Raw genomic sequence first — 25602 nt, 5'->3', positions numbered from 1 at the left:
ACGAAAGCGAGAGCGGATTGTCGGATGAAGATGATCCGATGAGGCCGGCCGGGCCAAAATGACCGGCACAAGCATAAAAATAGCCCGGATCAACCTCCATCACTTCATTGCAGCCTCGGCTGTACTGGTGAGGAGGTTCGCCTCGGATGATCTGGGCATCGCCCTCATACAAGAACCTTGGGCTTACAAGGGACAGGTGAGGGGCCTTAATGTAAGTAATAACAAAGTTATTTGGGATCTCTCACAGCAGAGACCAAGAGCATGTGTAATGCTTAAGTCAAACATTAACTATTTTTGCATTACAGAATTTTTAAGCCGGGATCTGGTGGCGGTGCAGATCGAGGCAAAGGTGAATGGAGACAACACCAGCATTGTGCTGGTCGCAGCCTACTTCCCGGGGGACGACAGCACAGTCCCTCCAGTTAACGTGCAGAAGCTAGTGGAGCAAACAGAAGAGCGAAACTTCCGTTGATCATAGGAAGCGATGCTAACTCCCACAACACGGAGTGGGGCAGCAATGATACCAACCAAAGGGGTGAGTGTTTACTAGAATATATAGTCAGCAACGATTTGAATATATATAACGTCGGGAGCAAACCGACGTTTGTCACGAGAGTCAGGGCAGAGGTCCTAGATATAACACTTGGCAACAACCTGACTGAGAATATGATCTCGGAATGGAGAGTCTCAGAAGAACCCTCCCTATCGGATCATAGGATCATAAGGTTTGAGCTGGGTGCTGTATCCTGTATCGGGGCTATACAGCCCTAAAAGAAATCCCAGGAAAACAGACTGGGGCAGCTACAAAAGTATCATAGAGGCTAACGCGGATAGTCTCAGAAATAAGAGCAGAAGCACTAACTGTACTGAGTTAGAGGGCAGAGTAGATAGGGCAAATCAGATAATGATAGATGCCTACAACTCCAGTTGCCGAGTCTCCTTAGTTAAGGGTAAGAAGGCAACCCCCTGGTGGTCGCATGACCTGACACTACTAAGGAAGAAAGTCAGGAAACTCTTTAACGGGGCAAGAAGAACCGGCAACTGGGAGGAATACACTCAAAATCTAACAAAGTACAATAAAGAGATAAGGAAAGCTAAGAGGGAAAGTTTCAGAAATTTCTGTGAGGGAATTTCTAGCACACCTGCAGCGGCAAGGCTCCACAAGGCCCTATCCAAATAGCAGAGGGAGATTAACTTAGCGATTAGGTTTCCAGACGGTACCTATACCGGAACGGTGGAGGAGCGAGCGAGGGCCCTGCTACACACGCATTTTCCGGGTGCCTCTCCGCAAGTACCGGAACCTGTGTTCCCCAGAGTGAAACCAACCCCATCAGACTGGCAACTGGCCAACTCCCTCTTCAGTGAGGCCAGAGTCAGATGGGCAGTGGAATCCTTTGAGAAATACAAATCTCCGGGGGTGGATGGCATCTACCCGGTGCTAATGCAGAAAGGGACACAGATCATCCCACATCTGGCCAGGATCATGAGAGATAGCCTGGCACTGGGATACATACCCATGATGTGGAGAAGAGCAAAAGTGGTTTTCATAACAAAAGTAGGAAAAAAGGACTATTCGCAGGCAAAGTCCTTCAGACCAATAAGTCTAACTTCCTTTGTCTTGAAGGCAATGGAAAAGATATTGGACCAAGAAATCAGGTCGAACGCCCTCAAGAGCTGGCCCTTACATCATAGCCAGCATGCGTACAGAGCGGGTAGGTCCACGGGCACAGCTCTGTACCAATTAACATCTGAAGTACAGAGGGCGTTCGAAACAGAGGAAACAGTGATTTGCGCTTTCCTTGACATTGAGTGTGCCTTTGACAACACATCTCATGAAAGCGTAAACATAGCACTGCAGAGAAGAGGAATTCAGATGCCTATCCAGAGATGGATTGACAATCTACTCCGCACAAGAATCGCTGAAGTCCATGTAGGCAACAGCGCAGTTAAGGTTAATACCACCAGGAGGTGCCCTCAAGGAGGTGTTCTATCACCCCTTCTGTGGAGCCTAGTAGTGGACGAACTCCTGCAAAAGCTATCTGACAGTGGCATAAGATGCCAGGGATACGCTGACGACATCGTCATAATTGCAAGGGGTAAGTTCGAGAGTACGCTCTGTGACATAATACAGAGAGCACTGAATATTACGAAGGGATGGTGTGCCAGTGTGGGGCTTAACATCAACCCATCTAAAACGACCATCATCCCTTTCACCAGAAGAAGGGCCCTACCAGCCCTGAGAGCAATTACAATAAATGGCGTGGCACTAGAACAGGGAACCGCGGTGAAATACTTGGGGGTCACTTTTGACACCAAGCTCCTATGGAAACAGCACTTCGACTCCATGAGAGCTAAGGCCACGAGGTCCATCATGATATGCAAACGTCTAGCAGGCAAATCATGGGGCTGTAGCCCGCATGTGCTAAGATGGATGTATACCATGATAGTAAAACCTATGATAACATACGGTTCGATAGCCTGGGCATCGAAAACAACTCGGGCGACGACGAGGCAAGCGCTGTCAAAACTTCAGCGACTGGCATGTGTATGCATCACGGGAGCTATGCACACATGCCCTACAGCAGCGCTGGAGGCTATCCTTGATCTGACCCCGCTGCATATATCAATAGAGCAGTCAGCCAAGAGAACCCTCCTGAATATTGCTAAGGAGGGCTCGGGCATAGGTAAAGTTATATCGTCCCGAAACATGGAGGAATTGAGAGAGAAGATCCCAATCTCTCAACTCCCGGGGGATGATATCCTCAGGCAGATAGTCCATGAGGGAAGGTACAAAGTAGAATTGGGAGACAAGGGTACGTGGGAGGAAAGCAGAATTGTGTACATTCATCAGCTAAATAAAATAGTATGGTACACAGATGGCTCGAAGACGCCAGAGGGGATTGGATCTGGAGTCATTGGACCCAGAGCCAAGATATCAACGCCTCTGGGAGCACACCCGAGCATTTTTCAAGCGGAAGTGTTCGCTATAAGCCAGTGTGCTGACCTGAACCTTCAGCGCGAATACTCCAACGAGACAATTGCCATACTCAGTGACAGTCAGGCCGCCCTCAAGGCGATCTCGGCGTCTGAAATAAAATCAGCACTAGTAATTGAGTGCGTTGAAAAGCTAAATCAACTAGGAGCACACAACAAACTGTTGTTGGCCTGGGTTCCTGGCCACCGGGGAGTGGAGGGCAATGAGCAAGCGGCAATGACACGACCTATTGGTCCTGAGCCGTTCCTGCCAGTAGGCCCGCAGGAAATCAGAGGGCATCTACTATTAGAAGAAAGGGAAAAGAGGGAAGAACACTGGCGTAATATGCCAGGCTTGAGGCAATCTAAGTTACTGCTGGGGGGCTACAACACAACTCGATATAGAGCATTAATGGGCCTGTCGAAAGATAACCTGAGGATCCTAACAGCTATTCTTACAGGACACTGCAGACTGAACAGCCACATGCAGAAGCTGGGCATCCTATCGAACAACACATGCCGATTTTGTGATCGATCAGCGGAGACGGCGGAACATATACTCCTGGAATGTGACGCAATCTCAAGACGTAGGGCTAAGTTTTTGGGCTCACCATGGCCAGAGCACTCTCACATCAAATCCCTCAAGCCAGGTGAACTGCTAGGGTTCATCAGAGAAGTCGGCTTGGATGAGGTGCTGTGAAGCAGTTGAGGGCACAATAGACCAATGGTCGCAGTGCGATCCTCAATTAATTATCTATCTATCTATGCATGCGGACGGCCAATTGCTTTGTAAGTGGTAATGAGCGTCTCTTTATCTTAACCCTAGGTGCTGCCGGCAAGTGATTTGAGGATTTTATCACGGCTCTGAATTTTAGGTACAATTGCGCATGCATGTTCGGCGAAATGTAGATTCTGATCGAATGTCACAGCCAGTATTTTTCGGTGTAAGACAGTCAATAGCGTAATGGCATCGACGTATCTTCCCACGGCAGCCGGTTCTAAGTCCCGGAGAGACTCGACCAAGGACTGTCACTTCAGTGTAACCCCATTTAAATTTTGATAGTTCGTTCTGGTAACAATTACCATTTAATATGATCATATTGCTTCTTCTGGGTCATAACGCACCCCACTTTCCATTCCATTCCAGCTTGGGGTCGGTCGCTAGAGCTTTGTCTACGTGTGATCGTGTATGATATAATCATATTTGTATAGAATTCGCTCCGCATCGGTGAGGTTGACAATTAGGGTGCCCAATGGTTGGGAATATTTTGCACATCGCAACTGAACTTGTGGAGTGAAGTGTATAGCAATATTTTCATGTCCGATTTCTCAGCTGAACGAAACCAGGCCTAAAAAGTAGTTCCAGGTGTAGACGACCCACCACATGCACTTTTTTCAAGAGAAATACTTTAGACACTATGATTTAGAAAGAAATATTCATGTTTAGAAGTAAAGCCGAATAATATATACATATATGTGACCCGGCCCATGAAAAGGTGGCTTATGACTCAAAAAAAATTATATATACTAAGAAACTGAAGAAATGCATTGTTTATCTTTAACAGCTGTTTCTCGCAATTTCGTTTTTGAGTCATAAGCCACCTTTTCATAGGCCGGGTCACATATAACAAAATACATATACTATACCTAACTTTATTTAATGTAAATCTATCTACATACTTCTTAGAAAAAGTAATCTATTCAAACAGTTTAATTTTTTTTGTTTGCTTTAGCTACTTTCGCTTTCAAAGCATTAACATCCAATTTCTTGTTATCGCTGTCAGCAAATCTCTTGCGGCTAGTAGTTGGGCCATCCTCAGTGGGCGGTATAAAATCTTGGTTACGGCGCTCTTCTTGTTTCTTAGCTGATTCTGATTGTTTAGTATTTCGCTCTTGTTGTTTACGAGCTTGTTTTTGTTCCTGGCTAAGGAAATATTCACCAGAAGCAAGTTGCTTATCGATTTTACTTTCCGGTTGTGCAGGTGGAAATGGAGTGTATTGTTTCTTCGGTTTCTTTACCTTGGGTTGCTTACGTTTGCTAATATTTTTATTTTTGAATTTTGGCAGAAAACGTGACCAATCTTCATTAGCCAGTTTAGGGTCTTTCATTAGCTCACGTTTAATCATCAGGGCCTTGATATTGTACATTGGATGAACATTATTCATTGTATCAACTACAATATCACGCACTTGGTGTAAGCCTTTGTACGGACCCAGAGCAGCTACAGTATTACCTTGTACTAATACATAACAATCCGTAAGCAGTTCAATTGATTTCAACGTAGCTCCATTTGGCCCAATCAAGCGTTGACGACGTTTAACAAATTTATCTTTCTTATTTACGAGTCCACCAATTTTAATAATGTCACATCCAATATCATCTTGCAATACACGGCGAGCTTGTTCAAATGGCACACTGCGTGCCATTAATTTAATCATGTCACGCGCTTTTATGATAATAAAAGGATCCCATGTTTTACGAGTGGTTTTCACAACCATGCTACCTTCTAGAAGATCCAATTCAGCTTTAAGATGATATTCAGATAAGCTTTGCTTCACCAGAGGCCATACTTCCTTAAGATATTTTTCCCTATATTTTGGGAAGAGTGTAGCAAAAGAACTTTCTTCAACCATGCCATGTGGATTATCGTCGGGTTTAAACGCAGGAATTTTCAATGCCCAAGCATTGTCCACTGGTTCAGTTGATATTTTTGTATTTCCCTCTTCATCGTCACTCATTTTACCGAATTTTCATAAAAAGTTTGCGGTTATTTATTAAAACACTGCACGTGCAAGTGTTACAAATTGTACACAATGGTCACAAACAAATGTTTGTTTAAAAAAATGACAGACCAAGCAGTCAATGGTGCCGAGGATTGTTCATAATGAATTCACAATGGTGCTGAGTACGTTTTTTGCCAGGGCTGCCGACTACGCTCTTTTATAACTTGATTTCTTTATTAAGGTCAGTTTACATAAATTAGAGCCGAAAAAAGAATTTTTGCGAGATAAACTTAAACATGAATTTATTTTGAAAATTTTGAAAAGCAGAATTTCACTCGTCTCTTCAAAGTACCCTTTTGGTATTGCGTGATTGGTGAACGCAAAGCTGCTATCGGCCTAAAAATTTGTTCCTTTTTAAATTACACATGGTTTTAACTATTTGTTAGCTGTGTTTTTTTTTTTACATCTATACTATTAAATTCTATAGCTGTGTTTTTTTACACGGGAATACGTTTCGTTTGCGCGTGAAAAAAACACCTATCCTCGCTTAGATAATGCTTAGGAGATCCATCTAGCGGCAGTGGTTAAACAACTAGCTACAGCTACAGGGTGTACCGAAAAGCGGAGACACAACCCTCTGTTGTATTTCTGTGTATAACGTATAGCTGAATCTGTTGTGATAGATAGTGGACGCGCATAGAATACATGGAATTAGTGCAGAGGGTGAAACATGGACACATATTTCAGTTACATCTGAGTATAATGCGGATTGAAATTTATGCCGTCTTTCAGTGAGTTTTACAGCTCCGGCTCACGCTCAATTCTCCCGGGAATGCTCTGAATCATTGAGAGACTTGAGAGGCAGATGTCGTGAAATTTTCGCACACGTTAAATATTATAGGCAGATGTCGCCGCTGTTTTTCATTTAACTCATACGGCGAAAGGCTAAGCAGCGACATCTATTTTTGAAAAAGTAGGTATATTAAAGGCCGCGTTGCCAACATAAAAAGAAGTAATTAACAAATTATCTGGCTTACAAATTGAACCAGGCTTCTATCTGGATTTATCTGGCTCAAATCGTTGTTGTTCCATTTACATGCAAAATTATATATCTGGCTCAGGATTTTGCCACCGGATGGTAGCTTTAGTAGTACTAACTTTATGCGTAGCAATTTCAGAGGTGTATTGAAAGTTTGTCGCTTAGCAGTCCATATAAAGTTTAAGCGGAAACGTATATAGACGTAAAAAAAACACAGTTTATCTAATTTAATATCTAATCTAATATATATTATAAATGGGAAAGTTTGGATGTTAAGATGTTTGTCCAGACGTTTGTTTTTGTGACTCAATCACGCAAGAACGGCTGGACGGATTTGTATGAAATTTGGCATGCATATAGCCAATAGTCTAGAAGGATCTACTAGCTATATATTTTTCAAAAGGGGCGTGGTCCCCGCCCCCTAGGAACAGTTATAATTTAATTATTATATTTTTTCGTCTTTGCGACTGAATCACGCCAGAATGGCTACACGGATTTTGATGAAATTTGGGACACAGCAATTACTTTTTAATAATTTTTACACATTATAACTGTACGTATACTGGCCTTCACCAATATCACAGACTCAAGGGGTCAAATAAGTCGAGGGCTTACAAAGTAAGCAGTGAAACACTCCGCCGCCCCTCCCCCTTTATCACCCCCTCTGGTGTAAAATCTATAAATTGTTATAACTCAATATAAATTTTCTCCTACTTCAATAGTTTTTGGTATCTAGCACATACAGATCGAGATCTAGACAATTTTGGAGGAACGATCAGTAGTCCTCTCCTTCTACACCCGCCATCCGCCCTCCATCAATTGTTTTTATTAGCACGCTTTTATTAGCTTTACCTGTATGTTTCTATGTAACTTTTCATTCGGTCCAATGCGCCTGCTGTCTTATTAACATGGCATGCCTTATTAACATTAATTAGCTTCACCTTATTTGTAATCCCGTAAGGGTCATATCGAGGCTCTTCCGGGATCATTTCTGGATGGTTTTCGGGATCGGTCCGGGATCCCGCCGGGGTAATTTCGGGACTTTTTGGGGATCATTTTGGGACCCTTCCGGGATCATTTCTGTATAGTTTTCGGGATCCGTCCCGGATCCCGTCGGGGTTATTTTGAGACATTTTCGGGACTATTCCGGAATCATTTCGGGACTATTTCGCGATCATTTGGGGACCCTTCCGGCATCATTTCTGGATGGTTTTCGGGATCCGTCCGGGATCCCGTCGGGGTACTTTCGGGATCATTTGCGTACCTTCGAGAGATAAATTCTTGATGGTTTCCGGGATCATTACGGGACTTTTTCGGGGATATTTGGAGTCCCTTTAGGCATCATTTCAGGATGGTCTTCGGGATTCGTCCGGCATCCCGTCGGGGTCATTTCGGGACTTTTTCGCGACTAATACGGGATCATTTGGGGACCCTTTCGGCATCATTTCTGGATGGTTTTCGGGATCTGTCCGGGATCTCGTCAGGGTAATTTGGGGCCTTTTTCGGGATCATTTGGGGGTTCTTCCGGCATCATTTCTGGATGGTTTTCGGGATCCGTTCTGGATCTCGTCGGGGTCATTTGGAGACTTTTTCGGGATCATTTGGGGGCTCTTCCGGCATAATTTCTGGATGGTTTTCGGGATCCGTCCGGGATCCCGTCGGGGTCATTTCGGGACTTTTTCGCGACTAATACGGGATCATTTGGGGGCTCTTCCGGCATAATTTCTGGATAGTTTTCGGGATCCGTCCGGGATCACGTCGGGGTCATTTCGGGACTTTTTCGCGACTAATACGGGATCATTTGGGAACCCTTTCGGCATCATTTCTGGATAGTTTTCGGGATCCGGACGGGGTCATTTCGGGACTATTTCCGGATCATTTGGGGTACCTACCGGCATTATTTCTGGATGGTTTTCGATATCCGTCCGGGATCTCGTCGGGGTCATTTGGGGACCTTTTCGGGATCATTTGGGGGCTCTTCCGGCATCATTTCTGGATGGTTTTGGGGATCCGTCCGGGACCTCGTCGGGGTCATTTCGGGACTTTTTCGCGACAAATACGAGATCATTTGGCAACCCTTTCGGCATCATTTCCGGATGGTTTTCGGGATCCGTCCAGGATCCCATCAGGGTAATTGCGGGACTATTAGGGGATCATTTGGGGACCTTTCCGGCATCATTTCTGAATAATTTTCGGGATCCGTCCGGGATGCCGACGAGGACATTTCGGGACTATTTCGGGATCATTTGGGATACCTACCGGCATCATTTCTGGATGGTTTTTGGGATTCGTCCGGGATCCCGTCGGGGTCATTTCGGGAATTTTTCACGACTAATACGGGATCATTTGGGGACCCTTTTGGCATCATTTCTGGATAGTTTTCGGGATCCGGACGGGGTCATTTCGGGACTATTACGGGATCATTTGGGGTACCTACCGGCATCATTTCTCGATGGTTTTCGGTATCCGTCCGGGATCTCGTCGGGGTCATTTGGGGACCTTTTCGGGATCATTTGGGGCTCTTCCGGCATAATTTCTAGATGGTTTTCGGGATCCGTTCGGGATCCTGTCGGGGTCATTCCGGGAATTTTTCTCGACTAATACGGGATCATTTGGGGACCCTTTCGCCATCATTTCTGGATAGTTTTCGGGATCCGTCCGGGATCCGGACGGGGTCATTTCGGGACTATTTCGGGATCATTTGGGGTACCTACCGGCATCATTTCTGGATGGTTTTCGAGATTCGTCCGGGATCCCGTCGGGGTCATTTCAGGACTTTTTCGCCACTAATACGGGATCTTTTGGGGGCCGTTTCGCCATCATTTCTGGATGGTTTTCGGGATCGATCCGGGATCCCGTCATGGTCATTTCGGCACTATTTGGGGATCATTTGGGAACCTTTCCGGCATCATTTCTGGATAGTTTCCGGGATCCGTTGGGGATCCCTTCAGGGTCATTTCGGGACTATTAAGGGATCATTTGAGGACCTTTCCAGCATCATTTCAGGATTGTTTTCGGTATACGTTCGGGATCCCGTCGGGGTAATTTCGGGAGTTTTTCGGGATCATTTGAGTTCCCTTTCTGCATCATTTCTAGATGGTTTTCGAAATTCGTCCGGGATCCCGTCGGGGTCATTTCAGGACTTTTTCCCCACGAATACGGGATCATTTTGGGGCCCTTTCGCCATCATTTCTGGATGGTTTTCGGGATCCGTCCGGGATCTCGTCATGGCCATTTTGGCACTATTTGGGGATCATTTGGGAACCTTTCCGGCATAATTTCTGGATAGTTTCCGGGATCCGTCGGGGATCCCTTCAGGGTCATTTCGGGACTATTAAGAGATCATTTGAGGAACTTTCTGATATCATTTCTGGATAGCTTTCGGGATCAGTCCGGGATCCCGTCAAGGTCATTCCGGGACTTTTTCTCGAACAATACGGGATCATTTGAGGACCTTTCCGGCATCATTTCTAGATGGTTTTTGGGATCCGTCCGGGATCCCGTCGAGGTCATTTCGGGACTTTTTTTCGACTAATACGGGATCATTTGGGGACCCTTTCCCCTTCATTTCTGGATGGTTTTCGGGATCCGTCCGGGATCCCGTCAGGGTCATTTCGGCACTATTTGGGGATCATATGGGGAACCTTTCCGGCGTCATTTCTGGATAGTTTCCCGGATCCGTCGGGGATCCCTTCAGGGTGATTTCGGGACTATTAAGGGATCATTTGAGGACCTTTCCGGCATCATTTCTGGATAATTTTCGGGATCAGTCCGGGATCCCGTCGGGGTCATTTCGAGACTATTTCGGGATCATTTGGTGGTCCTTTCGGCATCATTTCTGGATGGTTTTCGGGATCCGTAAGGGACCTCGTCGGGGTCATTTCGAGACTTTTTCTCGACTAATACGGGATCATTTGAGGACCTTTCCGGCATCAGTTTTGAATAGTTTCGGAGATCCCGACGGGGTCATTTCGGAACTATTTCGGGATCATTTGGGGTACCTACCGACATCATTTCTGGATGGTTTTCGGGATCCGTACGGGATCCCGTCAGGGTCATTTCAGGACTCTTTCGGGATCATTTGGGTCCCTTCCGGCATCATTTCTGCTTGGTTTTCGGGATCCGTAAGGGATCCCGTCGGGATCATTTGGTGTACCTTTCGGCATCATTTCTGGATGGTTTTCGGGATCCGTCCGGAATCCGGTCGGGGTTATTCCAGGACTTTTTCGGAAACATTTTGGGTACCTTCCTTCATCATTTCTAGATAGTTTTGGGGATCCGTCCGAGATCCCGTCGGGGTCAGTTCGGGACTTTTTCGGGATCATTTAAGCATGGTTTTTAGGATTCGTCCGGGATTCCGTCAGGGTAATTTGTGGACTTTTCCGAAACTATTTCGGAATCATTTTGGGCCAAAATGATTCCTGGATGGATTTCGGGATCTGTCCGGGATCCCGGCGGGGTCAGTTAGGGGGCCGTTTGAGATCCCGTCAGGGACATTTCGGGACTATTTCGGGATCATTTCTGGATGGTTTTCGGGATCCGTCCGCAATTCCGTCGGGGTTATTTCACGACTTTTTCGGAATCATTTTGGGTTCATTATTTCTAGATAGTTTTGGGGATCCGTCCGGGATCCCGTCGGCGTCATTTAGGGACTTTTTCGGGGACAATACGGGATCATTTTTGGACCCTTCCGGCATCACTTCTGGATGGATTTCGGGATCTGTACGGGAACCCATCAGGGTAATTTCGGGACTTTTTAGGGACTATTTCGGGATCATTTGGGGACCACTTAGGGGTCATTCCATGAATTTACCTGTATTATTTCGGGAGCATTTGAAGACCCTTCCGGCATCAATTCTTGATCGTTTGCCGGATCCATCAGGGTCATTTCGGGACCATGTTGGGATCATTTCTGGATCCGTCCAGGATGCCGTAAGATTCATTTTGAGTTTTTTTTATACTTTTTCGGTATAGTTTTGAAACCCTTCCGGGATCACATTTGGATCCGTGCGGGATTCCGTCGGGGTCATTTTCGGCCTATTTCGGAATCATTTTGGGACACTTCCGGAATCATTTCTTTATGGTTTTCGCTATCCGTTGTGGATCCCTCGGGGTCATTTCGGAACTTTTTCGGAGCTTTTTCTGGACTATGTCGGGATAATTTAGGAACCCTTCCTGGATGGTTTTTGAGATCCGTCCGGGAGCCCGTCAGGGTAATTTCGGAACTTTTTCGGGACTATTTCGGGATCAATTTGGTACCCTTCAGGCATCATTTTTGTGTGGTTCTCTGGATAAGTCTAGAATCGTGTCGTTGTCATTTCGGGTTGTTTTGGGACTACTTCGGGAACTTTCGGAAACACTTCCGGGGCGTTTCTGGATGGCTTTCGGGATCCGTCCGCGATAGCGTCGGGGTCATTTCGTGGCCTTTTCTGGATAATTTCGTTATCATTTTGGGATCCTATCAGGCTATCAGCTCATAAAGTCCTTTTTTTTACTCAATTACAAAAATAAAATGCATTAGACAGAAAAAAAATTTTAAACAGATAACTTTATAAGCAGGCTAACGTGAATAGCCCACATATTTCATTTTCTCCTTGCGGACGGGGCCGCGGGTAAAGGCTAGTATATTATAAATAGGAAAGTTTGGATGTGAAGATGTTTGGATGTTTGTCCAGACGTTTGTTTTTGTGACTCAATCACGCAAGAACGGCTGGACGGATTTGTATGAAATTTGGCATGCATATAGCCAATAGTCTAGAAGGATCTACTAGCTATATATTTTTCAAAAGGGGCGTGGTCTCCGCCCCCTAGGAACAGTTATAATTTAATTATTATATTTTTTTGTCTTTGCGACTGAATCACGACAGAACGGCTTCACGGATTTTGATGAAATTTGGGACAGAGGTAATAGGCTACTGGCGAAATTTTTTTCGAACATGGAAAGGGGGAAGGGGGTCCCACGACCCCTTCGAATAATTACTTTTTAACAATTATACCTTTACGTATACTGACTTTCACCAATATTACAAACTCAATGGGTGAAATAAGTCGAGGGCTTACAAAGTGAGCGGTGATACACCCCCCCCCCCCCCGTCCTTTCCCTCTCGTGCAAAATCTATAAATTGTTATAACTCAATGTAAATTTTGTCCTAAAATCAATAATTTTTGGTATCTGGCTCATACAGATCGAGATCTAAACAATTTTGGAAAAACGATCAGTGGTACTCTCCTCCTCCCGCCATCCTCCCTCCTTCAATTGTTTTTATTAGCACGCTTTTATTAGCTTTACCTGTATGTTTCTTTGTAACTCTTCATTCGCTCCAACGCGCCTGTTGCCTTATTAACATGGTTTTATAATTATCTTCACCCTATTTGTAATCCCGTTTGGGTCATATCGAGACCCTTCCGGGATCATTTCTGAATGGTTTTCGGGATCCGTCCGCGATCCCGCCGGGGTCATTTCTGGACTTTTTCGGGACTATTCCGGAATTATTTTGGGACCCTTCCGGGATCATTTGTGTATAGTTTTCGGGATCCGTGCGTGATTCCGTCGGGATTATTTTGGGACATTTTCGGGACTATTCCGGGATCATTTCGGGACTATTTCGCGATCATTTGGGGACCCTTCCGGCATCATTTCTGGACGGTTTTCGCGATCCGTCCGGGATCCCGTCGGGGTCATCTCGGAACTTTTTCTCGACTAAGACGGGATCATTTGGGGACCCTTTCGGCATCATTTCTGGATGGTTTTCGGGATCCGTCCGGGTCCCGTCGAGGTCATTTCTGGACTTTTTCTCGACTGATACGGGATCATTTGAGGACCCTTTCGGCATCATTTCTGGACGGTTTTCGGGATCCGCCCGGGATCCCGTCGGGGTCATTTCGGGACTTTTTCTCGACTAATACGGGATCATTTGGGGACCTTTTCGGCATCATTTCTGTATGGTTTTCGGGATCCGTTCGGGATCCCTTCAGGGTCATTTTGGGACTTTTTCTCGACTAATACGGGTTCCTTTGAGGTACCTTCCGGCATCATTTCTAGATGGTTTTCGGGATCCATCAGGGATCCCGTCGGGGTCATTTCTGGACTTTTTCTCGACTAATACGGGATCATTTGGGGTAGCTTCCGGCATCATTGCTAGATGGTTTTAGGGATCCGTCCGGGATCCCGTCTTGGTCATTTCGGGACTTTTTCTCGACTTATACGGGATCATTTGGGGACCCTTTCGGCATCATATCTGGATGCTTTTCGGGATCCGTCCGGGAACCCGTCGGGGTCATTTCGGGACTTTTTCTCGAATAACACGGGATCATTTGGGGACGCTTTCGGCATCATTTCTGGATGGTTTTCGGGATCCGTCCGGGATCCCGTCGGGGTCATTTCGGGACTATTTCGGGGATCATTTTGGGTACCTTCCGGCACCATTTCTAGATGGTTTTCGGGATCCGTCCGGGATCCCGTCGGGGTCATTTCGGGACTTTTTCTCGACTAATACGGGATCATTTGGGGACGCTTTCGGCATCATTTCTGGATGGTTTTCGGGATCCGTCCGGGATCTCGTCTTGGTCATTTCGGGACTTTTTCTCGACTAATACAGGATCATTTAGGGTAGCTTCAGTCATCATTGCTAGATGGTTTTCGGGATCCGTCCGGGATCCCGCCTTGGTCATTTCGGGACTTTTGCTCGACTTATACGGGATCATTTGGGGACCCTTTCGGCATCATATCTTGATGCTTTTCGGGATCCGTCCAGGAACCCGTCGGGGTCATTTCGGGACTTTTTCTCGACTAATACGGGATCATATTGGGACGCTTTCGGCATTATTTCTGGATGGTTTTCGGGATCCGTCCGGGATCCCGTCGGGGTCATTTCGGGACTATTTCGGGATCATTTGGGGTACCTTCCGGCATCATTTCTAGATGGTTTTCGGGATCCGTCCGGGATCCCGTCGGGGTCATTTCGGGACTTTTTCTCGACTAATACGGGATCATTTGGGGACGCTTTCGGCATCATTTCTGGATGGTTTTCGGGATCCGTCCGGGATCTTGTCTTGGTCATTTCGGGACTTTTGCTCGACTTATACGGGATCATTTGGGGACCCTTTCGGCATCATATCTTGATGCTTTTCGGGATCCGTCCGGGAACCCGTCGTGGTCATTTCGGGACTTTTTCTCGACTAATACGGGATCATTTGGGGACGCTTTCGGCATCATTTCTGGATGGTTTTCGGGATCCGTCCGGGATCCCGTCGGGGTCATTTCGGGATCATTTGGGGTACCTTCCGGCATCATTTCTAGATGGTTTTCGGGATCCGTCCGGGATCCCGTCGTGGTAATTTCGGTACTATTTCGGGATCATTTGAGATACCTTGCGGCACCATTTCTAAATGATTTACGGGATCCGTTCGGGATCCCGTCAGGTTCATTACGGAACTATTTCGGGATCCTTTGGGGTACCTTCCGGCATCATTTCTATATGGTTTTGAGGATCCGTCCGGGATCCCGTCGGGGTCATTTCGGGAATTTTTCTCGACTAATACGGGATCATTTTGGGACGCTTTCTGCATCATTTATGGATGGTTTTCGGGATCCGTACGGGATCCTGCCAGGGTCATTTCGGGACTATTTCGGGATCATTTGGGGTACCTTCCGGCATCATTTTTATATGATTTTGAGGATCCGTCCGGGGTCCCGTCGGGGTTATTTCGGGACTTTTTATCGACTGGTATCGGATCATTTGGGGACCCTGTCGGCATAATTTCTGGATGGTTTTCGGGATCCTTCCGGGATCCCTTCCGGGTCATTTCGGAACTTTTTCGGGACTATTTGGGGATCATTTGGGGTATTTTCCGGCATCATTTCTGTATGGTATTCGGGATCATTTGGGGTCCCTTCCGGCATAATTTCTGGATGGTTTTCGGTCATTTCGGGACTATTAGGGGATCATTTGAGGACATTCCGGCATCATTTCTGGATAGTTTTTGGGATCCGTGCGGGATAATTTCTGGACTTTTCAGAGATTGTTTCGGGATTATTTTGGGCCCTTGCAAGATCATTTCTGGATGGATTTCGAGATCTGTCCGGGATCCCGTCAGGGTCATTTAGGAGTCCGTTCGAGATCCCGTCAGGGTCATTTCGGGACTATTTGGAGATCATTTGAGGACCTTTCCGGCATCATTTCTGGATAGTTTTCGGAATCTGTCTGGGATCCCGCCGGGGTCATTTCACGACTTTTTCGGGACTAATACGGGATCATTTTGGGCCCTTCCGGAATCATTTCTGTATGGTTTTCGCGATCCGTCGTGGATCCCCTAAGGACCCTTCCTGGAGAACCGTCCGGGAGCCCGTCAGGGTCATTTCGGAACTTTTTCGCGACTATTTCGGGATCATTTTGTTACCCTTCAGGCATCATTTCTTTGTGGTTCTCTGGATAAGTCTAGAATCGTGTCGTTGTCATTTCGGGTTTTTTGGGACTATTCCGGGAACTTTTGGAGACCCTTCCGTGGCATTTCTAGATGGTTTTCGGGATCTGTCCGCGATAGCGTCGGGGTCATTTCGTGGATTTTTTTGGATAATTTCGGGATCATTTGGGGATCCTATCAGGTTATCAGCTCATTTAGTTCTTTTTTTACTCAATTACAAAAATAAAATGTATTAGACAGAAACATCTTTTTAAACAGATAACTTGATAAGCAGGCTAACGTGAATATCCCATATATTTAATTTTCTCCTTGCGGACGGGGCCGCGGGTAAAGGCTAGTGGAAAATAAAGCAAAAAAGGCTTCAAATGAACAAAAAGAATATTTAATTTGCTTCATGGAGAACAACGTGGAGTTTGCAAATGATAGGTAAGTGTATTAAATAAAATATGATTGTGTTCTAAGTGCAAGATGCCCCTTACGCGTTTGGGAGGCGGAGCTGTATCAAGCCCATTTCTAGGATGTCGGGGTGCGTGGACATTTAGCCGAAATTGATTGTTAATCTTTATAAATGTCTGGTGATGTATAGAATGATACGTTTTTACCTGGGTATCTATAATTCTAGGGCGGTAATGGAAATTATGAATCCATAAAAGGATATTTATAGATCCACAATATTTCGAAATATGTGTACGTGTACAACGAAATCATGAAAAATACAACAACCATATGACAACTTGTTCCATTTTTGTGTAAATATTTCTTTACAGAAATAATAGTTTTAATTTTCATCTTCGGAGTATTAATTCCGAGAGTAAATCTCGTCTTTTTTAATCTCTCCCGACATTTTCTGATGTGTTTTAGCAGGCGACCACTGCTGTAAATATTTTACTTCATTTCACTCTTCAACATTGGAAATTTCTGCTTTTCTGATGGCGTAAGGAGTTATCCCGTGGCAATTTTGATGTAGAATATTAGAGGAAAGATACGAAGAAAATGTGGACATATATGTTTATACCATAGCACTCTTCATTTCAATGGTAAAGTAGTCTTGCAGCGATTAAGACACTCCCCGAACGTTTTGCTATTGATGTTGATGGTCCTTTGTCTGCTAAATATGTGTATGATACATTCATACTTGTAACAGGATTCGTCTCGGGTAGGGGAGGTTAACATTTTTTTGGGAAGCCATTCGTCTCGGGTAGGTAAGGTTGACAATTTATTTGGGAAGCCATGAAGCTACCCGAGACGAATCCTTTTACAAGTATGAATGTATCATGTATTGAGTTGGGGAAGCTATGAAGTTATAAAGATTTGTATTGCGCTTATCAACCCCTTGAATTCCTGATAGACTAGAAGACATCATTTCGTACGGGCTAAAATTAGATGCTTGACCTGAAAAGTAGTCCAAGTGCTCCAAGGATACAAATTTTGGTAATAGTCTAGTTGAGGGGTCGACTGCTAATACGCTACCAAAACTATCGAGAGAGGTGTCAAAAGACGGGTATTAATCTTGAGAACAATAATCTGATGGCGGAAAAGAAAAATTTTATCTATGTCCGGAAATATTTGCAGTTGAATTTGTTGTAATGTTGTCGTACCCACCAAAAAAAATCTTAACATAAGTGTTTTGCGCGGATATAGTTTTGGTCTCCAAACCGGTGTTGGACCCACCCAGGGTAATTTTTTTATAAGCGCGGCCGAAGGCTGCCAACGCAGAAAGGTGTTCTGCGCAAAAATAATATGGATACCACCCCCGGTTTCGGAGGTACCCGCGGGTCTTTTTTCGGTTTTTCGTTAATATCTTTTGAACGAGTTAATATTTTTATTTTCCGCCTTCGGACTATTAATACTGATGTCAAGACGCGTCGTTTGACACCCCTCTCGATAGCGTATTAGCAGTCGACCCCTCAACTAGACTATTACCCAAATTTTTACCTCCTTCTAGTTTGCTGGATAATAGTCAAATTGAGTAAGTTAATGATCTTGCGTTAATAAATTAGCACATTTACAGTGGAGATAGTACTAAGTAGTGATAAAATTTTAAATATTTCTTCCAATAAAGTATTTAAAGATACGTTTAGATCGCTGAGTTCTGTAAATTGTATTTAAAAATTTTCTAGGTTTGAGTCAGTTGAAGGGGCCCACGTCAGGCCTCAAAAATGGGCTGCTCTTGCTGAGTGCCTCAATAGTTTGGGCGGTGCAGTGAAGAATCCAGCTAAATGGCGCAAATATTGGCAGGACCAAAAGTGAGTATGCAATTATTTCTGATACATTCATAGACTTTATTACTTAATCTTAAACTCTCGTGCCAGGAGCCATATAAAGGAAAGGGAAGTGCTGGGAAGGGCATCACTGCAAAAAACAGGGCAGAACGGGCTCGGGCATCCCAAGGAGGCGACCGAGTTTGATAGAAGGGTCCTTCAGTTGATGGCAGCAGTCGTTGTATCGGGAAACGACAACATTCAAGAAATGTTAAATTTTAAGGTAATATTAGCATTTAAATACTAACGTACTAAAAGCATAAGTATATGTCCTTGGGTTAAGTTCAGTACCCTCTATCAGCAAAAACTCAATTTTTCTGAAGCGCAACAGACAGTTTTGACATTCTATATTGAAAAGTGCTTTATTATAAACACGGTGAAGTATACCATTGAGTGATACAAATTACCGTCACGTGTTTAATCTACTTTTTTTAAGCTCAGTTGAATTTACTAGTTTTAAAACCAGATACAGCATTTCGCTATTCATATGAAAAATGTTTGCTTTTGAGGAGCAAAGAAAATATTATATCTGTGTCGAATTCTTCACACCATTACAACCCAACGTTATCCGATTAAAGCTATAAACCCCTGTGTGCGTATATATTAATACCATTTGAGCTACGTTTAAGAAAAAAAAATGTAAGGCGCGACGGGACCTACATGTTTTATGCCGACTCCGAACGGCATCTGCAAGGCAGATGAGTTTTCACTGAGAGCTTTTCATGGCTGAAATACACTCGGAGCGCTTGCCAAACACTGCCGAGGGGTGACACCGCTTACAAAACTTTTCTTCTAATTGAAAAATCTTATTTCTAAAATTTTGATGTCGCTTTTGCCCGGGGTGCGAACCCAGGGCATACGGTGTGGTAGGCGGAGCACGCTACCATCACACCACGGTGACCGCTAGTTTATGAGCTGGCATTAATGTCATACATATATGAAAGGTGAGTCAAAGGTAATTTTACAACTAAAAACTTATTTTGGTTAAATTGCTGATAGAGGATATTGAATAAAACCGACAATGTCTGCCTAAGCAATTGATAACCTAAGTACATTGCAAAGTGTAAAAATAAAATACTGTCAGATCTATAAAACTTTCTTAAAATTATAAGGTATACTGTTAAAAATCGGCAGTACACCTTTCCAATTGCCAACTATCTAAGATTTAGGTTGTTTTTGCTTGTGGTCACAGATATTATGTATTTTGCTAACGCTTGCTTGCAACTTTGCAGAACGACGAAAGTGTAATAGACTATCAGGAAGATGCGGAATATGTTGAATGTGTGGTGCAAATACCACAAACGACCCCACCCTCTCCTCCGCGGACATCAAATTCGACAAAGAAAAAAAAAACAAAAAAACGAAGGATATCTACTTTCGAAGAGAAGATGCTCGAATTTGAAGAACAAAAAATTTAACTCATAGAAGAAAATAATAAAATTTTAAGAGAAAAAAATGAACTTAAAAGGGAAAAACTTCGCGCAGATAAGGAGTGGAGGAAAACGAAGCACGAAGAAAATTGACCATTAAGGAGGCCCAGCGCTAGAATTTAATAAAAAAAAAACATCATTATAGGGACAACATGTTTAACGCGGGTCGCCTAAAACAAATTTTCTTGGATAACTTAAATAGTTACCTTGTTTGATAGAGGATCAAATATTTGGAGTTTCCCTATACTTTGGTTTTAAATTGCATACTTTACAAAAAATTGTTAATTTAAAGTGGAATTTCCATTTCTTGTCTTGTAAAGTTATGACCAACACAAGAAATGAATGTTTCGCTCTAAATTCGCAATTTTTTGTAAAGTATGCAATTTTTTTAAAACCAAAGTATAGGGAAACTCCAAATCTTTGATCCTCTATCAAACAAGGTAACTATTTAAGTTATCCAAGAAAATTTGTTTTACGTGACCCGTATTAAAAATGTTGTCGTTGTAGGTTATAATTAAAAATTCTTATATTTTGGATTATATTTTATTTTGATCTTTTTTCAATTCTTTTATAGCTGGTTACATGTTATCCATAGGTGTGGACGTGCCTTTAGATTCTTAAATATTAATTAGGTAGTTAGACTTTTAGATATTTTTAATGTTAAGGGCTTCTCAGCCACAGCCAAATGAGTAAGTCATATATTTATTTTTGTTATAGTTTAATAACACTGGCACACAAAAAAGAAGTGGTATGTTCATCGAACTAGAAAAATTTTACATACCTTTTTATCACCAAGTGGATGAAACTTGCAAATTTTGAAGATAATTCTGCTTATTATTATAAATTGAGCACGAATTCGAATCAAGAATCCAAAAGTAGACAAAAGCTTGCTTAAAATAATTGTGAAGTAAGCGGGAGAATGAATTACCTTCAAAATTCGGTAGTTTCGTGCACTTTGCGATAAAAAGGTATGTAAACAAACAATAATTCAAAAATTTTTATAGTTCGATGAACATACCACTTCTTTTTTGTGTGCCGGTGTTATTCAAATATTACTGTAATTGTTTAATTCAGTCTTTCCATAACTTATTGTTTACAGCTTTGGTCTCGAAAATAATTTGTTTGCATTAAATACTAACGTTGTTACATATGAATAAATAAATAATCCAGTATTATATCGTTCTACAAAAATAAACAAATTCTTATTATTTAAAGCGACAACAAGATACAAGTACATACTTATTTCCCCATGAATTCATAAAGATTTAAAAAGGTAATAATTAAATATAATTTAATAATCGTAATAAATTTATGAACTCTGAACAAGCATTTTGCCTATTTGAGCACTGTGAAGGACGCATCTCAGGCATTTTGTTAAAAAGGTCGTATCTCAACAAACTCGTTAAAAAAGTCAAATCTCTCTCTCTTACAGTATAAAAAAAATAAATTAATTTCAAATCGTGTCTGTAAAAAATGTTAGTTCAGTTACAGCCTTTAACAGTATTTTATTGACTATTTCGCTCAGATACGACCTTTGTAATAGCATGTCTGAAATATTCTCTGCTTAAGAAAACTGATAAGATATGAACTTTCTACAATATCTTTGTATACACATAAAATAACGTATTAAGGTAGGGTTGTATTAAAAATATAAATATATATATGTGTATATATCCATATATGGTTCGATAATTCAAACTCAGCGTGAAAGACTCAAACACTTACAGCAGTCAACACGAAAATAGCAGTCGAAATTTGGTATAAAATTTCTTCAATTAAACTACCTATTTTATTTTCGATAATTTTTGTCAAAACTTTTACGAGAAAATTCGAAATTTCCAGAAAATTTTACGTCAATTTCGAAGTTTTATTGAGATATTTCCGAATTAGCCTAGGATTGCTTGGGTTACAAACACACATACTCAAACAAATTCAGAAAAATTTTAATAAAAGTTCGAAATTATCGTTTGAGTTTTCGAGAGCGAGTTTGAGATTGGTTTGCATGGTTTAAATTTCAAAATTCATAGTTTTGTCATAAATTATCGAAAACAAATAAAGAGATTTTTTAACTAACGAAATCTTTAAATAGGCCCACTGTTATTTTTGTATTTGTTACTGTTTACTAAAATCGTTTTTTATTCTTTGGCCAAATTTGGTGTGGTCTTTTTCAATTTGCCTTATTTTGTTAGGTTTTTTTAGAATATCAATTTAAGAGGTAGATACTATGTTAAGATGTTTTAGAAGATTATTTGAGCAATCTTATGGAAATTGTCCTCAAAAAAATTTATTAAACATTGTAACCTTTTGCCGATCTCTAAAATATCATTTATTTTATTCGTGCTGTTCAAAAGGCAGTCTTTAGCAAAATAGGCAAATTGTTCCAAATTTAAAACGACCATAGAATGCATGATGATTTTGATGTTAACTGTATGGGTCTAGGTCTCTCATTCAGAGAAAAACCGCAGAGAAATACTCTAAGATACTTGTACAGGGTAATTAGAAGTGATAAAAACAAGATCCACTAACATATTTCAATTATATCAACGCCTAAAATATGTATTCACAATCTGCAGTCGAGTTGATCTGGTTTATAGAGTGTCCGCCCAAAAATGTTGGAATTTTAAATATTGACCATTATACATGATACAAAATACCTTTGCGACAATAATAAGCGCTTTCGATGGCGGCTTCTGGAGCAACAATCTTGATATGAGTACCATCCATCAGTCCCAAAATTCCGGGGAAACCACAGATTTCGTAGAACTGACTCTTAACTACGCTTTCTTCAGAGCCAGTAGGGAAGTTCACATAATCTTTTTGGACATGATTCAAAACTTTCGTTACCTCATCTACACAGCGACTTACAGAACTTTGAGAAGAACATGCGAGGAAGTCTTGCCCAATACATCTTTGATAACTTCCTGATGCGAAGAACCGTAAAGCTGCAAGTAGTTTTAATTGCGACAGAATCGCTGTGTTTCGTTGTGATTGTCCAATATAAGGCTTCAGTTTATCAAACAAATCTGTGAAAACTGTCTTTGGAAATCGATAAAGATCCTGAAACTGCCGGTCACTCACTTCGAAAGGATCTTGAGTATCGCGTAACATTCTCCGATTAACCATCATTGCATTCCTGTGTAAAGAGAAATAAAGAACTTAAGTTGGAATGCTAGGAACATAACGTACTCAAATGTGTAAAGCTTTGCCAAATTCGGAAGTGCGCCCGCAAACATGTTACACAAAACCCCTTTTAATGTCTAATAAACGCATTCGCTATTTTGGCATGCACATTGCGTGCGCTTTTTTGTTGTTGTAGCATTGTTCTATCAAATGCAACGGAAGTTGTAGTAGTGGTAAGCGGCGGTTGCGCTGAGGTTCAGTTTAGTTCGGTGCGAGCGCCAGTGGATCTCCTTGGACGCAAACAGCAAGCGACTACAAAAGTTTGGTAATAGTGCAGTTTACGCTACCCACCGAAATTTGGGCCAAAATTTTCGAGTGAGGTATAAAAAGACGCGCATTCACGTCTAGATCAAGAATCCGAAAGGGGAAGTTAACTTTTTTACCCGTTCAAAAGATATTAACGAAAAACCGAAAAAAGAGCCGCGGGTCCCTCCGAAATTCTGCGTTGGCGGCCTTCGGCCGCGCTTATAAAAAATAACCCTGGGCTACGCCATGCCAAGTCCGGGTGTGTGGTATAACCGTGGCTACCGCCACGGTGATGCACAATTTTTTTTGTGGGTACAAACACAACAACAACCACATTAAAATCGCCAACTTCAACTGCAAATATCTCCGGACAGAGATACAATTTTTCTTTTCCGCCTTCGGATTATTGTTCTCGAGATTAAGACACGTCTTTTGATACCTCACTAGAAAATCTTGGCCCAAATTTAGGGTGGGTACCGTACACTGCACTACTACCAAAAGTTTTTTCGGACTTGCCGTGGATTGCGAAAACGTATTCGGATCGGTTAACATTGTTTCCTTCAAATACTTTCGGCTGCGCCAGACGTAGTAAACCACAGCACAGCACATTTATTATTATAAATAAACATATTTTAACGAAAATATATTCTTTGTTGAAACCACCAAAGAAATTAAAACAAAAAACGCATGCACCATTGCATTTCCTTCTCTTTATTACCTCCCTCTTCTCTGCAATCGTCGCCACAGTGCTATATTTCTTTCCACAAATGAATTCTGCATTTTTTCACTATTTATCTAAAATATTATACTTTTCTACAATATTTTTCGTTTTCAATGTTTACGTTTTCAATGTTTACGTTTATTTTGCATTCCATCTGTCAACTCGCATTCAGCACTCATTCAGCAAAACAGTGTTCACTTCGCCTTACAGAATCGCATGATAAAATACAGTGAAAACTGGCAGTGCAAATGAGTTTTCAGTAAGTGTACATTTTTCAGTTTTTCACAGTTAGTGAATTGACCCCCTGATCTGGATCGCTCCAATGAGATTTGATCGTAATCCAGAGGTCGACAACTCAATGGAACGCTTCTATTGAATGTGCATTGTTTCTTAAGGCCTCCTGCGATTTACAACGAGATTGACTGAATTTTTGTATGCGCGCGTGTCGGCAGGGATGCACCTTAACGTTAAGCTAATCGTTTATCAAAAAATTTCCACCGTTTCCGTTGAAACACTTCGAAATATTATCGATAAAGAAATTATCAATAATCAACATAAACGATTTTATTTCGTTTTGATATGGCAGAAAACGAAACAAAATCATTTCGTTAATTTGACGTTCTTAACGTCAATGACTTTGTTTCGCTTATTAACGTTAATTATCTTAACGAAATGATATCGGTTCGTTGTATAAGCATGCCTGCGTTTCGGGTATTTGACGTTTGCCCCGCGACTATCAAATAAAAAGCCATCAATCAACATTTGCATTGCGAAGCCGTAGCGTTCGGACGTGAATATGTCGCCATCGGATGATGATTTTTTTTACTTGCAACTACAGCAGTTTTATTAAATAATAAAAAAATTAATAAAAATTTTATTAAATAATGATCAAAGCTTTAAATTCCATAAAGCTAGCAAACATTGATAATTTTCAATAAATTTTAATATGAATTGCTGTTCTTCGCCCACTTGTTCATTTTGAATGTCGACACAAACTAAATACAACACTGCTGTTTTGTCAATCACGCCCCGCGACTATCAAATAAGCAAGCGTCAAATGAAAAAACCAAAAATTTTTGATTTTCATCAACGTGTAGCCGACAACAAATACTTGTGCCACGAAGCCACCCGACTGCACAAAATTCAGTCTGGCTATCAGACCAGCTTTGGTGCTAATAGATGCTGTAGGAACGAAGGTGCGCTTAAACGCGGCGTGAATCGCTCTTGGTTGTGAACAGAAAGCAGCCGTACATGTTTTAAAGAAATCGCGTCGACAATAAGTATTAGGGGTTACCCTAAAACATCGCGTTTTGCATGTGACATATTGTTACGGTCTGCTGCTACGGTCTATGGCTGCGATCCACTTAGGAGCGAGTTCACGGGAACACGCCTAGCGGTGTGGCGAAGGTTGCGATAAATAAAAATATCGAAAAGAGAAAAAGATAGACCGGCCATCACTAGAAAAATTTTTTCTTGCCTACCATGAGTTTCCGCCGACCAGACACGAAAAATTAAGAAGAAAAAAAAAAAAAAGAAACCCACTACTAGAAGGAGCGAAGAAACAAACTACAATTGCTTGAGCCTAAGTTTTGGCGGCCCTGCGAT

The 25602-nt window shown here is 42.4% G+C and overlaps 1 protein-coding gene across 1 annotated transcript; it reads right to left on the bottom strand.

Annotated features, from left to right (window-relative positions):
* Positions 1–4610: 4610 nt before the first annotated feature.
* Positions 4611–5827, bottom strand: dbe (KRR1 small subunit processome component homolog dbe). Its single transcript, XM_067769819.1, has one exon. It carries the CDS (start codon positions 5710–5712, stop codon positions 4684–4686), a length of 1029 nt encoding a protein of 342 aa, XP_067625920.1. The 5' UTR covers positions 5713–5827; the 3' UTR covers positions 4611–4683.
* Between the last annotated feature and the right edge of the window lie 19775 nt (positions 5828–25602).

Source organism: Eurosta solidaginis, chromosome 2 (genome assembly GCF_040869045.1).
Source record: "Eurosta solidaginis isolate ZX-2024a chromosome 2, ASM4086904v1, whole genome shotgun sequence".
Taxonomy (NCBI): Eukaryota; Metazoa; Arthropoda; class Insecta; order Diptera; family Tephritidae; genus Eurosta; species Eurosta solidaginis.
The sequence above is the reverse complement of the archived record's forward strand: the minus strand, read 5'-3'. Positions and strand labels throughout refer to the sequence as shown.

Excerpts from the sequence above, each read along its gene's own strand:
- dbe (XM_067769819.1), bottom strand. The coding sequence starts at position 5,712 with ATGAGTGACGATGAAGAGGGAAATACAAAAATATCAACTGAACCAGTG.